This window comes from Marmota flaviventris, chromosome 17, assembly GCF_047511675.1.
Source record: "Marmota flaviventris isolate mMarFla1 chromosome 17, mMarFla1.hap1, whole genome shotgun sequence".
Classification (NCBI taxonomy): domain Eukaryota; kingdom Metazoa; phylum Chordata; class Mammalia; order Rodentia; family Sciuridae; genus Marmota; species Marmota flaviventris.
The window spans coordinates 53,689,035-53,704,771 of NC_092514.1; the positions used below are offsets into that span (position 1 = coordinate 53,689,035).

The window sequence follows — 15,737 nt, forward strand, 5'->3', positions numbered from 1 at the left end:
TTTCACAGTCAAAGCCCGGTTCCTCCCAGCACAATCTCCACTCTCCCAGTTTAGTAAATTTAGCAATTATTAGAAGCCTCAGGAAGTTGGTTCAGAAATCCCAGATCCACATTTTGGCCTCACAGCCAGTTATCCAAGCAGGTGGCTGGGCAAGTAAGTACATTGGCTTAGACATAGGAAATCCACCTGGGGCTAGGGAGTTAGGGACTGGGGTTCTTCTCCATATCTCTAGGGGATTATCCTCTTTTTCTGGCCCCCAGGAGGTTTGTGGGGACTAGGAGGAGCAGGCACATCATCTGGCTGCATCTTTTATGGCTCCTCATTGCCCTTCATTCGGAAATGAAACGCCTTTGATCTTTTTCTCAGGTTGTAAACAGAATTGCCCATCATTAAATATCCAGGACCCCATCTGCTTGGTCTCCCAGCATTTTTCTTTACAGCTGTTTCCCTCTCTTTACCATTGAATTTTTCCAAAAGGACTTTTATTACACCCTCTTCACACCCAGCCGCCTCACCCTCCTCCCTTTACTGAGAGGCGCTTTGGAAAATATCTAGATATTCGTTTGATCACATCCTAAAGACCGTGAGGGGCACTGGAGGAGCCGATTGGGGTTTTGTTTTTTCCTTTAAAAAATAAAAGTCCTAGGGGGAGGGGCGGAGAGGGGCGCGAGTGCACCCAGAAGGGCCTGATTCCGACTTCAGGCAGCCTCAGGATGACCCTTTCTCCTTTTGTGCTTAGCTAATGTTTACATCTCATAATTCATGCGCCGCCACTGAGAGTTGCGAGTCGACCGCGAGGTTCGCGTCCCCTGGCTGACCGGCTGCTTCTATTTCTCTCTAATATGAGGATAGTTGAAAACCTTGTAATCCCAAGAATGGTACTGCAATGCCTTTTTCTGCTCCCAGAGCTCAAAACTAGAACAAAACGAAATAAAATGAAAGCACTCAAACCACACCTCAAATGAAGAACGTGCGGAAAGTAGGAGAACCGGAAAATTTCTGGGCCAAGAAGATCTGTCTGTCTTCTGTATATACCCTGTAGATCCGAATTTGTGTAAGGAATTTTGTGGTCACAAATTCGTATCTAGGGGAATATGTAGTTGACATAAACACTCCGCTCATTTTTTCCAGAAGAAAAAAAATAAACATTTTTCTAAATGAGGACAATCCACTGACTGACCATAAGAAGACTCCTTCCTTTTTGTTTCTTCGTCTTTCTTTCCCCTCCACCACTGGTTATAAATGGAGGAATCTTCTACCTGAACATCATGCCTGACCTTGGGAGCTGTGGTCCTTTTCCACTAGTCTAAAGAAGTTAATGAATGTTGGCGATGTTTTAAAATTTATCCTCTGGTGTCAAGCCCACCCATTTTCCATTCTAGGCTCAGAGAAGCTTTATTGGAAATTCTAAAAAAAAAAAAAAATGACTCTTGCATACAATGCCAAGGCAAAGGAAATTCGCTTTTCAAACGGATGCTGAGGTTGCCTTTCCGTTAGGGTTCAGAACAAGATGCCCTGGAAATATGCGATTACTAAGGGTGGTGTTGTGTGTATGTGTGTGTGTGTGTGTGTGTGTGTGTAGGGGGGCGGGTGTTATCCAACCGCTTGGGTTTCTATCCCCAGTACTACAAGGGTGTAAGGGTGTGAGATTTCTATTCGCCGCGGAGGCTGCGGCATTAGCGGCAATTAGAACGTCTCTGGCGCCACGGTTTGTATTGCTCGGTTGATTCTGGAATTGGCAAATTGCTATTCAATTTGCTTTCCAAAGTTGCAGATTTTTTACTCCAGCGTTCATCTTTAGTGTAGGAAACCAAGTCGTTTTTCTGAGGTTGGGCCCTGTGAGGCAAAAGGAGTAGATAGGAGAATGGGGACAGACGGACTGACACCGCCAGGCTAATAGCGCAGCTAAATGCGATTTGGAAGGCGAGGTCTCCCCGAATTAGTGCATGAATTTCCTATCGATCCGCCCTAGGTTCCATTCATCTCTGACAAGTCACTCTGTGCACCCGCCCTCCAACTCCCCACGCCTCCTCTCTCACCCCATACCCCTCCCCATCTGGCAGAAGAGAAATGCCCCAAGCTCAGTGCCCCTCGCCCCCAGTGGGTTCCCCTTTGGAGGCGGAGCCCCCAGTCCGCCCGCTACTCCATTCCCACACAGATGCAGGGTGCAGGGGGTCGTCCTGGGGAGGAGATGGGGCCCTATGGAAAGCAGAGAATGCTGGACAGAGGTGAGGAAGAATAGGAGGGGCGACATCAGGAACCCCAACTTCTGAGGGGATCCAGGGATTGTTCTCTGTCCAGTGCAACAACAGGCCTTCCAGTCGCAACCTGCTAGCTCTCGCGCGCGCTCTCTCCTTGGCTCTCAGTCTCTCTGATGTCGGAGAGAGCAAGGAGAGGAGGGGGTCGCCCCACAGGAGCCCTATGTAAATCCTAGTGTTGGGTGGGTGGGTGGGGAGGGGAAAGAGAAGAAGGGGAAATAAACCTCTTTGGCTGGAGTAGGGTCCGGGTGAGCAGATTTCCTTATCCGGGAATCGCAGGCGGGGTGGCCATTGGCTCGGAGGATCACGTGGGCCCCTAACTTTGTTCACTTGACAGTAAGTAGGAGGGCTTTCGGAAACAGGAAAACGAGTCAGGGGTCGGAATAAATTTTAGTATATTTTGTGGGCAATTCCCAGAAATTAATGGCTATGAGTTCTTTTTTGATCAACTCAAACTATGTCGACCCCAAGTTCCCTCCGTGCGAGGAATATTCACAGAGCGATTACCTACCCAGCGACCACTCGCCGGGGTACTACGCCGGCGGCCAGAGGCGAGAGAGCAGCTTCCAACCCGAGGCGGGCTTCGGGCGGCGCGCGGCGTGCACCGTGCAGCGCTACGCGGCCTGCCGGGACCCCGGGCCCCCGCCGCCTCCGCCACCGCCACCACCCCCGCCGCCCCCGCCACCACCGGGGCTGTCCCCTCGGGCTCCTGTGCAGCCACCCGCCGGGGCCCTCCTCCCAGAGCCTGGCCAACGCTGTGAGGCGGTCAGCAACAGCCCCCCGCCGCCTCCCTGCGCCCAGAACCCCCTGCATCCCAGCCCGTCCCACTCCGCGTGCAAAGAGCCCGTCGTCTACCCCTGGATGCGCAAAGTTCACGTGAGCACGGGTGAGTGCGTGGGCACCCCTTCCCCTCCCACCCCTGGCGCTTTACACCGAAGGGACCTCGGAGGCATGGGGGGAGGGAGCTGGGGGAAGCCAATTGTCCCCGCTATAAACTCGCCATTGCCAGAGATTTACGGTCGCCTGTTTTCAGAGCCACATAATTACATCCCCCATAAATTTTTATGGCCTGGTGGGCCTTGCGCCTTTGAAGTCGGTTCCCCATCCTCTTCCCCATTCTCACCAGCGACTTTTTCGCCAGGGAGATGCATTCTCAGTGAAGTTGGAATTGGGGAGGGGTGTGGGATGTGGGGGAGGAGAAGGAGGAGGAGGTAGTAATCCGTATTTAAGCCGAGTTGAGTCAACTCCCAGTATTTATTTTTTCCTTTATTCCAGTCGGCCTCCTTGGCTGGAGAAGTAGGGAAAAGTTTTTACTGGGGGCAGGCACTGCTTGGAATCTGAGCAGCAAGGGTGGGAACTAAACAGAGGAAAGGTTTAGGGCAACTCCCCTCCCTCTTTTACCCCTTATTCTCCTACCCGGGGGCCCCAGGCCTAGGGGGAGAGAGGAGCGACTAAAACCTTACAAAGATTCCTAATTGCCCCCCACTAGATACCCAAACAACAACAACCAGGACAGCACAACCTTCCACATTTTAAGATCTTTCTCTTCCTGAGCTCCACTTCTTCCCTTTGGGGCTTTTCCCCTCTAGGAGGTAGAGGAGGTGTCTGGGAAGGAGGGAGGGAAGGAGACACTGTAAGTAGGAAGAAAGGGCTCTCCTTCCTCCCTTTCGGGGGCAATAAAACTTTCTCTTTTTCCCTCTCTCTGTGTGTGTCCAGTAAACCCCAATTACGCCGGTGGGGAGCCCAAACGCTCTCGGACCGCCTACACTCGCCAGCAGGTCTTGGAGTTAGAGAAAGAATTTCACTACAACCGCTACCTGACTAGGCGCCGGAGGGTGGAGATCGCCCACGCTCTCTGCCTGTCAGAACGCCAGATCAAGATCTGGTTCCAGAACCGGCGCATGAAGTGGAAAAAAGACCACAAGTTGCCCAATACCAAGATCCGCTCGGGTAGCACCGCAGCAGCAGCAGCAGCAGCCGGAGGGCCCCTTGGCCGACCCAACGGAGGCCCCCCTGCGCTCTAGTGCCTCCCTAAACTGGAGCTGCGAACTTGGGGTGGGGGTCGAGGGTGGGCAGAGAGTGCAAGGGAGGGGAGACTGGGGGGTGCGTGAGGACCCCCCTCCCTTGGGCCTGGGCCTGGAAAATCCCACCTGCCCTCCCCCCACTTTAGCTATATGTGAATAAAAGCAAAGAAGGAGGGGTAGGGGAGCTTTATTTATAAATATGACAATAGGGAGCCCGGTGAGAGGCCCCCCCCCCAGAAGCAAGGTTCAAGTCTCTTGCTTTATTCCTTAAAAAAAAAGAAAGAAAGAAAAAGAAAAGAGAAAGAAGAAGTAAGAAAAGAAAAAGACAGAAAGAGAAATAGGAGGAGGCTGAAGCTCCTCATTTCAGCTTTGGCGAAGATGGATCCACGTTTCATCTTTAATCACGCCAGGCCCAGGCCCATCTGTCTTGTTTACTCTGCCGAGGAGAGGACGGGCCTCGGTGGCGACCATTACCTCGACACTCGGCTAACAAATGAGGCCCGGCTTGGCTGCCGCCGCCTCTGCTGCTGCCGCTGCTGGAAGACAGCCTGGATTTTATTTCTTTGTCCCCCACTCCTGACACCCAGCGAAAGCACCCTGTGACTGCCAGATAGCACAGTGTTTTGGCTACGGTAACAAACACATACACAACCTCCCTCTCTCTCAGTGCCGGTTCTGGGGGACAATGACTGCTCATCCCCTTCCACCATGGGATGAAGGGAACAGAAGGAAAGGGACACGTGGGGGAGGGACCTGCCTTGACAACACAGGAGCGGGCAGGGAAATTGAGTCCAAGGGGGAAGAAAAAAGAGTGACCCGGACACCTGGGAGGGCCTTCCACTAGAAGACCCTGCCATGCCTGGCAGGGTGAGGGGCCAGTTGAGTTCTGGGAGCTGGGCAGGACTCTCTGGCCAATCCTGAGTTGTACAGCAGAGGCCCTCTCTTAGACTGAAAATGAATGTGAAACTAGGAAATAAAATGTTGTGGCCCTCCCACTCTGAAAGGATGATGTTGCAGAGCCCTCTTCCATAGTTTATCATTGTTGCATTGTTTATTATTATTATTATTATTATTATTATTATTATTATTATTATTATTATTTTATATCATGTGTGTCCTTCTCTCCTGTTCTCTTTCTGACATTCCAAACCAGGCACCTTCCTACCTTTGGGGCTGCCTGAGTCTAGAACCCTTCGTTGGCGTGAAAATTTGTGTCCTGTACAGAGTGACAATAGAAATAAATGTTCGGTTTCTTGTGACCATCACATCGTGTTTTTGTTGGAACCTCAATGTAAAGATATGGACAAATGCCACCCAGTGTATATGTTAAGCACCCTCGTGGGTTTGGCCTCCTGTTGTATGTGGTTGAAATCTTTTTTCCAAGGAGTCCAATGGGAATTTTTGTCTCAGAGGATCCCAAATTGCAGTAGTTGGTTTGTTACCCTTTTGAGGTGGGTGTGTTTTGTTTGGGGCTTTTAATGTTTTTTCCTCCAGTCCAAAAATGGTTCGGAAGGACTGAGAGGGCTGATTCCAGTCCCTAATGGGGGAAAATGTTTCATTGTAGGACACAAGAGACTTAAGTATGGCAAAGCCTTTCATATCATGATTTATTTGTCATAAGCAAATAAAATGCGGTTAAGCTGTCTCCTTCTAGACAGACAGCTCTTTGGTTATTAAAGTTCCGAGAGAGAGGATTCCAAGAGGCCGGCCTCTTTCCCCCACATAAGAAGGTATCACTTTCCTCTGAGGTGTTTAAGGCTTTAATGAGTCTAATTTTTTGCACAGATGTTTCTGGGTGTTTGCAGGTTTTCAGAGTATTTTTATATTACAAAGGAGCTAGCTGGTGCCATAGCTCAAACTCTGACAAGCAAATAGATAATCAAGAAGACAAATGGCCTCTTTTGTGAAGCCCTGCTCCTGTATTAATTTTCATTTTCTTTCTCATAGAAAGTATCGAAAGTATGACTGGGGACCAAATAGCTTTCCGTCTCTTAGGTCCCAGTCACCCCTAGAATGGAGTGGGGGAAGGGGAAGGGGTGCAGGTGATCCTCAGAAAGCTCTGTCAGTCTTGAGCCACTTTTGTGCAGTACCGTCGATAAGTTCTAAGGTCTGGGTCTCGGTCTCCAATCTTTTAGTCTCTGGTTCGAAGATGGTCCAGGGTACAGCCACTCTGCCTCCCAAAGGCTCAGGGCTACGCACCAAGAGTATATGCAGTTAAAAGTCGTTTTTTTTTTTTTTTTGGTCCCATCTCCTTTCAGAAAATAATAATAATAATAAAAAACGCCAACCCCACCCATATGTTTTATTGTTATTTATTTTGCATTCCTTGCAGCTCGGGTAGTTGGAGAATGGGTAGGGCCGGGAAGGACAGGGCTGGTGTACCCAGTTTGGGAAAGGGAAAGGGCGGTGAATTGCTGGTTTAAATGCAGCCGGGAGATTTATAAAAAATCGCCCGGGACCTGGAGGAGTATGAGGGAGCCAGCTTTGTTTCGGTCCACCGCGGTGTGATGTTGTAGCCACAAGAGGATGGGGAGGCCCATAGTTGAGGGGGGAAATAGTTGTTAAAAAAGCCTACGCCCCCCCAGGAATGTCTCTAAAGAACCAAATCAAAGCTTCTCCTTGGAAGGTATGAATAGAATTAAAAAAAAAAAAGATTTCTATGGAGCTTAAAGTTCACAGCCATTCTGTGTAGACAAGAGCTAAGAAAAATGTGAGAATTATACAGAAAACCATTAATCACTTCTTTTCTTTAAATACGTATCCTCTCTCCTTTGTTATTATTCAACAGCAAATCTCCGCAGACCGGCTGTTGGGGGAAAAAAGTGTTAGCCATCTCTCCCGGATCTGCAAGGGGGAAAAATTTTGGAACCATAAAGTTGAAAACTTTTTTCTCTGTTTGGAAGAAGCCGTTCGGCATGAATGGGACCAGCGAAGCTCAGGCGAGAGGAGGCGAGAGTCGCAAAGGTAACAAAGCCCCGGCCTGGTCTGGCGTATTTTGATCGTTTTATGAGCTCCTTTCACAAGCAAAAGAAGAAATATTCTCTCGCCTCCTTTTTCTTTTTCAACTATCTTCTGGGGATTTTTATGGTGGTCACTTTGGGCAGGTTTGCTGCCTTTTATGATGACTGATGCTTGCAGGGGTGGATGTGTGGTGTGTGCTGGACACCTGGAGAGTGTTTGCTGGCAGACACGTCAGGGCCCCTGAAAAACTACAGGGAAGGAGATTGTTTGAGGCGGCTCAGAAGTGCTTTTCTGGTTTCCGAAAATGCAGGCAGACATGGGGAGGACTGCATGTGTGCCTGTGTGTCTAGCAAAGTACACATGTGGCAGTCTATTCCTGGGATTCTGTCTATACTGGAGGCTTGTTGTTCTACATGCCTGTTTACCAGCGAAGATGTCACTGCTGCCTCCTGGAAAAATGGAATCCAGTTCTTGGATGGAATGTCCCAGCCCTGGGGCTAGTGTAGGTGGATGTGCTTGGTTTTCTTCTTGTGTCTAGTTTGGGATTTTTAGACAAATCTGTGCTTTTCTCTGGAGTCAAAAATTGCTCAGTTCACAGGTGAGATGCACTGACAGAAATATTCCTCTTCTGCTCTGTTCCTCTGGTCTTCTTCCTGGAAGCTCAGTGTTCAATTTGATTTCCTTTTGCTCTTTCGGTTTGGGGGCTCTGTTCTCTCCTCTGGGACTCTGCTTCTCAGGCTGAGAGAATCAGTGGGCTTTGCATCAGACCTGAATGTTCTGGCCCTTTTTCCCTGAGGCCTCACTTAGGGTTTGGAGGCGGGAGGCTGGCAGGAGAGAGAGTTCATGGAGAGGCCACGTTTTCTAGGCGATTAGCTCAGTATTAGAACCACAAAATGACCTCGGAAGCCCCTTGACCTCTCTGAGACTGGACATTGTGTTGGCTCTTGCCTCCTGCCCAGGAAGGAAAGTCACACCTCCACAGAGAGTGGTACTTGAGCTGTCATATAACCCATCCTCTCCATTCCCCTCTAGCCCCAAAACCTTCTTTGCTACCTTGGAATTTCTGGATTATTTTTCTATTGCTGTCCATTAAAGAGAGAAGGAATAAAAATGTCATTCCAAGAGTGCAGTGGTGAGGACTAGGGTACTGGTCTATACACAGCCCCTTCCCTAAACTAGGATCCAACCCCCTTCTCATGTCCAGTTCATTCCTCCTTTCCAACTTCATTTGGAGGGAGCTGAGGGAAGAAACACAAAGGGATACAGTATGAGAGTTTGGACAGACTCAAACTCTGGTGCTCCAAAGGGCAGAGGAATAAGCCCTTGGGTAATAAGGAGAAAGAGAAGGCTCCCACCACACACATTGTTTTTACCCCCCCCCTCTTCTGGTTGACATCCAAATCCACAACCTCTCAACCCATTTTCTGAAGTTGAGGTTCTTTTGCTTAGGAAGTTATATCTTTACTCATTTTTACCCTTTACCCCTAATTCTCAATGCCACTGCAGCTATGCAGGGTCCCTTTCCCACCCACTTTGACCACTTTCCAAGGCCAGCTTGCTATATTAACCAGAGTCTGCAGAAACTTAATTTTAAGAGGTGGTGGAAGATTTGCTAATAGGTGAACCTGGAACATAGAGCCTTTCTAAATCTGTATTCTATTTGCTGTATCTTTGCTTTACTTTTAAAGTCATTCTCTTAGGGAGGGAGGGAGGAAGAAAAAGAGAGAGAGTAGAAGGGGGTACTTACTGAGCTTGATTCTGGCTGGGAAGAAGAAATGCTCTTTGGGTTAAGAAAGGAGAGAGAGAACCTTGCCGGGATGTGCTTGGGATGTTGGTTTCCATTTTGTAAATTATTTCTTGTAACTTGGGGGACTGTTGTCTCAGGCAAGAAATAACTAGAGTGGTTGATATTCTCTTCGTTGTACCTGGGCAGCAAAAATGGAGAGACTGGAAGCCTCTGGAAGAAAAGGGTGAGCAGAAAGGCAAGATGGGTCACTCCTGGACTGAAAATATTTGGGGGCTCAGAGATTTATACTTATTACCCATAAGAGGAGATAACCAATTGTGGGCTCGCTATAGGCCTAAGTGACAAAGAAACCTTGGACTAGGACTTTACAAACTGCTCTCTACTCTGTGAGGGTTAGGGGTTCACCAAAATGAAAAGGCAGGGGAAAACCGTTGCTAAAGGGTTTCAGCCCCCAGGTCCAAACTGCAAAATTCCCCCTTTCCCTCATTCGGCCTTTTCAGAGCTGAGAGCAGCCTGGGTTCACTTTCTACAATTTTAGAGGCCACCCAGAGTGAGGTCTCCTAATCTTTTGACCTCTTTTCCCAGTTCCCTGGGACGCCCCCACTCCTTCTCCTACCTACTTGCCAGCCTGTGCAGAGGGTCAGCTTGGTCTTGCCAGAGCCCTCTGAGGTGGCCACAGCGCCAGTGGTGGGTCTCCCTGAGAAGCAGCTGCTGGGGAGGGGGTCTGGTTAAAAAACGGAGTTGGGAAGTTTCCCAGCGTGAGTTGAGCGCTGACGGATTTGTGATCAGCCATAAAACCGGCGCGTTCAGATTCGTAAATCAATCTCGCCTTTCTCACAGTCTAAACGTTCGCTTTATCGGCAGCAAGAAAGCGCTCAGCTCGCGCTCGGGCGCTTGTTTATTTGAACGTGGACATTCCCAGGATCTGAACAGAGTTTGGGCATTTTAATAGAACCTGCCCCGCCTGCCTTCGTGTCTGTGTTATTTTGCTGTTCTTTTTCTTGTCTTTAAAAATAATTTCTCAGTGTCTAAAAATGCTATCTTCCCATGCTCGGGCATATTTGTATTCTCTCTCTTCCCCCTCTCCCACCATATTTTTATTTTATTTTAGACTTTAGTGTTCGTCTTTGGGGAACCACTTTTATTGGGTTTGTAGTCCAGGCCTTTCAGGGAGTTGCCCTTGCAGGAATCAGGAGCAGGGCCGACCACGGGCCGAATTCAATACCAGTCTGTTTTGTATCTGGACAATCAAAGCTGACCACCCCCCTACAGAGTCTGGGCCCTGCTGGCGCCCCACCCCATGGGGTTGCTCAGGATTCCAGTGTCTTTCCAGAGCCCCCCTCCCCCTGCCGCTACAGCTGGAACCTCTGATGCCAGCACCCGGGTGGCAGTTTCTTTGGGGTTTATTACACCAACAAGGTCCTGTACTTTCTCCTACAAGGAGTTGCCTTTGGTTCAGACCCATCCAAACAAACCAGTGTAGGCCCCTCAGCCCCATGCTCCCCTACCCTAGAGCTTGTTCTTCCCATTCCCTGCCTGCCCTGCTGGCCCTGGTTGCCGTCCTGCAACCCCAGAGCTGCTGAAGCTAGATAAGGCTGGGAATGTGCAGTGCGGGGCTCCTTAGGAATGCCTTTTCTGCTTCCCTTCACACTCACACCCACCCTGTGCTCGGATTCTGGTTGTAACTTGTGAAGTTTTGGGAGAATTTTGATTTTGTTTATATTTGAGACAAAAGAGTCTGTATACCTCTTTCCCTAGGCCTAGGGGATGGATTTCTCCCAACCCCATGTTCAACCCTTTAACATTCACCTAAACCCCCACCAGGCCCCGCTTCATTTTTCAGTCTCCATTGTCTGCTGATTGGAAACACAGGGTACTAACACCTGGGAAATAGGGACCTGGGGCTGCCAGGAAACTTCAAAGCCTTCCTTCCCCCTCTTTCCTGTCTTGTTCAGATCTCCAGCTGTCTTCACTGTTGTGTTGGGGGGTACTGAGACAGGGTTCAACATTATATATGGAGAGGCTTCTTGTCCACTTCTTTTGTGTAGAAACCTTAGTCCTGGGTCTTTGTCTCTAAAGCCTATTTTCAAATAGTGAGTAGAATTTGGTGCACCGTGGTAGCAACAACACAAGGGAAAACCATCCCCCTTGCGGTTATTCTCAACTCTGGAAGCTCCAGAGTCATCTCTTTACCTAGTCTCTTTCCTGCCCTTTCAAAGGTACCACAAAAGATCAAAAAGAGAATTAAAGCCAGGAGTCCCACTCTTGATACCTATGTAACAAGGACTTACAAAGTGTTTCTTTTTAAGCTGGTCCCTTTAGAAATCTTGTTGATTATTTAGGAAGAGGGGGAGCACATTTCACTTATAAATAGCTCTGGAAAGGGCAGAGTGAAGTTAGAGGGGAATCTTAATCCTAAAGGATACAGAAAGAAGAATTGGAAGCTGAAAAAAATAGGGGCTTGGAGAAGGGCTTTGTGCCCACCCCACCCCCACCCCTGGCGCCCCTGCAGACTATTTCTGTACCTCAACGAACTAAGCAGTAGCAGGAGAAGAAGGGAGAGAGGAGAGGTGGGCTGTGGGTAAGTGTAGGGGGGATGTAGAGAGCTGTAGATAGAGTAGGTATAGATGTGTGTGTGGGAGAGAAACCTCACTACTATTCCATTGGTGGGTTGGGGGGAACCTATTTTGCAGGAAAATTTCTCCTCCTGAAGGGGAAGGTCATAGTGGTCCTTTGAGCCTGAAATCGAAAGACCCCCTTCCCCCTCCTGGTCACGTGATTCATTAAATAATTAATGCCGAGGTTGCAGAATAGATATGTATTCGTCAGGAAAATCGCAGGATCGGTCTCCCTGTTTCTGACGTGCAATTCAACTGTCCTTTGAAAAACAAGCCTGTACCCCGAGAAAAAAAAAGAGAGGGTGAGAGAGAGGGAGAGAGAGAGAGAGAGAGAGAGAGAGAGAGAGAGAGAGAGAGAAAGAGAGAGAGAGAGAAAGGGAGGCAGCAATAAAACAGCCCCGCAGCCGGAGCCACATCGCGGGCTGGGGTATTGTAAGTAGAAGGGATTTCTCACTACCTACCGCGTCTTATATGTCCATGTAAATTTATTGTTTGTTATTAATGTTATTGTCGTAAAATGTGACAAATAGCCATCTTCATTTCCTGCCATTTCTCTTCACACGGTGCTCTGTGTTTATACCCATTGAGGCATTGCATAGAGATTTTAGGAATCTCTCTCTCTCTCTTTCTCTCTCTCTCTCCCTTGCTCCCTCTCTCCCTCTCCTCCAACCTTTTTCTTGATTTATAGCAATATGGGTGTCAGCTTCTCAGCCGGCATGCCAGCCGTTTGTGTGTGTGTGTGTGTGTGTGCGCGCGCGTGTGTGTTTGCGTGCGTCTGTGTGTATTTGTGAGCAAGTTGTGTTGTTTATGGCCATGTCTTCGATAAATCATTTCTCATGGAAAATGATGTGGAAGCTGGGCTGATTCTGGGGCCAGGAGAGAGTCGCTCTCGGAGGTACTTCCTCCCTCTCTGCTCTGCTCCCAGGAGTTGGTTATTTCAGACAATTTACAGTAATAGATCAGCAGTTAATATGAAAGCTCTATAGCTGGAGGTCTTAAATTACAGCATCTGTGATTATCAATTAAGGCAAGATTTGTATAAATTTGGTAAACCAGAAATGCCTCATTGGCATATAAACCCAGTCAAAGACCACCACCTAATATAAAAATTACATTTGTAAGCCTGATAGTGGCAACATTCCTGGAGCAAACAGAGCTCTATTTTTTTAGGCAGTTCCCCTTCAGGAGTTTGGCTTCTCCAACTCCGACCCTGGGTGAACAAGCCCAACTCTTAAACAGAAGTAGCCTGGGGGCAAGAGAGGTGGAGGCTGAGAAAGAAATTACTGGAGTTGAAGGCAAAGATTTTTGAAATCGATGGGGACCCAATGGAAATCCTCTGCAACTGTAAGGGGATGGAAATGATTCAGCTACAGTATTAAAGCTGCATTTATGGGTCTGATATGTATTGGAGGTGCTGAGGCTGGAGAATAAGCTACTCAAATTGGAGGAGACAATGAAGGCAGGCAAAGGATGAAGGGCAGGGAGTGAAGCTGAAAGCTTGGCTCCCCACCCTCCTGGCTAACAAAACAAGGAAATGAATTCACACCCCAGGAACCTTCCTTCAACCTCCTGAAACAAAGAAAGTTTCCTCAGCAGTTAGACTGTGTGTGTGTGTGTGTGTGTGTGTGTGTGTGTGTGTGTTTGGGGCTGAAGTTCTCTTAAGTTTTTTTAGGAAAGAAATGTTCTAGGAATCAGGTAGTCCTGAAAAGTTGGAGCATGTTTGAGGACATGGGGTTTGTTTCTCTATCTAAACCCATTTCCAAAGAGCAAATGAGGTACAGATTGAGAAAGGGAAAACTAGTAACTTTCCCCTAGGATTTCATGGAGGTCACAGTCCTGCTCCATTAGGGAAGAGGCTGCTGGTCAATAGCAAAGTTAGAAGTGACTCCTGGGGACATCGTGTCTGTGCCCTAAAGTTGTGATGGATGGGGGATAGAGGACCAGGGCCTTTGCCAAGACCCATCCAAGTTACTGGCTGTTCATCCCTGCCTGGAGCTAGGCCAGCTGACTTTATAGCTACTATTATCTGTGATATTTAACTCTGCCTACTAGTGTAAACCTTTGAGCAGGAAAAATTAAGAGTGTCATTATACCTAGGTGTTAATTATTCAGGGCATCAGCCTCCTAGAGTGGCAGCTTAGGCCCCAGTCCTTACAGTATGCAGGAGCTCACTTCTAACTCTGCTCAAAGGTGGTGCTGAGCCCCAAAGTGGTTAACAGGAGATTTTCAGGTGGATGGTGGGTGAAGCCTCTTAATTTAGGAGTCTGGGTTGAAAAGGATTTGAGAAGAAGAATGAGAAGGCAAAGAGCCCAGGCTAGATGGATAGGGGCACTGCCTATCCTGGATTAAAATAATTGGGGAGAGTTTTGATTCAGGGGCAGCCTTGACAGTGCTAGAGGTTGTAAGATGGGAGGTGCTGGGTAAGGCATCTAAGAGACCTGGGAGTAGGGGCTCCAAGCCTTTTGGTCTCATTCCCCACTCACCATTGAATATTGGAGAATCTCCCATACACTCAGTGTGGGAGGCATTTCTACTCCCTCACCTGGGAAGTGTGGTGTGTGCATATGTACAAAAGTGAAGAGGGTATGTTACCCCCAACTAGTGTTTCAGAATTTAGGTCAAAACCTTGGAGTCTCTGAGAAAAGGGGAAATATCACCTCTTCCTTGGAAAGAAGGAGGGACATGAAGAAGGGAGGGAATAGAATTCCTTGTATTGGTTTCTGAATTCAGTCTGCTTTAGAAGATGGGGAACAAAAGGGGAGCTGGAGGAACAACTCTTTGGGCCAGGGTATAGCTAGGAGATTGTTGGGAGCCAGTGCTGGAGGCCCTTACATGCATGATTCTAACTCCTCCTCCCCAACCCCTTTCCTACCTCCCCTCCTCTGCTACCTTTACCAGTGATGTGAAGGTCTGTCACCCTCCTCTCCACACAGTTTATCCTCTTTATTCTCTCAGCTCCCTTCAGGTCTTTGTCTCTTCTGGCCCTGGGGAAGGGAGGTGGCATTGATACCCTTCCCCCTCCTTTCCCCCAACTGGACTTCCCCAGGAGACAAAGCAGGGAGACCATCCCTTGCCACCATTATCTTTCAGTCACTGATCTCTGCTAAATCCCGCTATGTGAGGCCTGATACCCTCCATCCAGGCACCTAGGCCTACTTCCCAAATCAGCAAGTTTGAAAGACTTTGTTGCTGTGTGTGTATGTTCATGCACTGGGTTTATTTAGCCATGAAGAACTCTGACTCTTGGCAGTTCTGCACCCCCACCCCTCTGCGTTTTTGTTGTTCAGGGAATGGTGTAGAATGCCTTTGGTAGATGGGGCTGTAGGAAAGCTGCTGACCCCATCTTCTCCTCAGTCTCTGCTGGGGTCCTCTTTATCTGTATAATTGTTGTGACTATCCTTATTCATTTAAGAAGTCAGTCTGCTAAGGCTTTAATGACCAGAGGTGTTGGATGCGGGGGGGGGGGGGGGGGGGGAGGAGAGGGACCCAGAGAGAGAACAAGCAGCAGGCTCCCTTTCTGGGGTGGGAAGTCAAGGCTGAGCTCAAGGAGAGGGTGATAGGGGAGTGAAGACAAAGGGCATTCAGAGGGGAAGGGAGGCCATGCTGGAGAAGGACCCACAACTCTGATGGGCATAAGCACGCGCGCTTGGTACACACACACATACACACACAAACACACACACACACATCCACATGCACACAGAGTTAAGTGAAAGAAGAGGAACAGAAAGGCAGCTGTTCGATGATTTGCCCCTTCTCTCTAGAATAAGATCCCACAGAGGAAAGGGACTCAAGGCAAGGAGAAGGAAAAAGGTAGCCTCATCTGATGAGTGAACCCAGAAGTGATTTCTGGAGACATTTGTGAGTCTTTCCTGAGGCTCAATTCAAATTCATTTAAGATGCAGAGAGAGGCGGTGTGAAAAGACAAAGGGGCTGTGAGGGACAGAGACAACAGAGAGGGTTAGAAAAAGGGGAGAGAAGGAGAGAACAGAAATGGAGGTGTAAACTCAGAGAAAGAGCCCAGTCCCTTCTGGGCGCAAAGGTACAGGGAAGCTCCTCCAGAATCCAAGTGCAATTTTTTTTTCCTCCTAGTACATATAGCTTTCTTTACAGGAAGCTGCGGAAAGTT

The 15,737-nt window shown here is 48.6% G+C and overlaps 1 protein-coding gene across 1 annotated transcript; it reads left to right on the plus strand.

The window, feature by feature from the left end:
- Positions 1 to 2,510: 2,510 nt before the first annotated feature.
- Hoxb4 (homeobox B4) lies at positions 2,511 to 5,547 on the plus strand. Its single transcript, XM_027924791.2, has 2 exons — positions 2,511 to 3,144; positions 3,975 to 5,547. Exons 1-2 carry the CDS (start codon positions 2,682 to 2,684, stop codon positions 4,280 to 4,282), a joined length of 771 nt encoding a protein of 256 aa, XP_027780592.1. The 5' UTR covers positions 2,511 to 2,681; the 3' UTR covers positions 4,283 to 5,547.
- The last annotated feature ends 10,190 nt before the right edge of the window (positions 5,548 to 15,737 follow it).

Coding starts and splice junctions, on each gene's coding strand:
- Hoxb4 (XM_027924791.2), top strand. CDS start 2,682: ATGGCTATGAGTTCTTTTTTGATCAACTCAAACTATGTCGACCCCAAG. Junction 3,145..3,974: donor CAAAGTTCACGTGAGCACGG/GTGAGTGCGTGG, acceptor GTGTGTGTCCAG/TAAACCCCAATTACGCCGGT.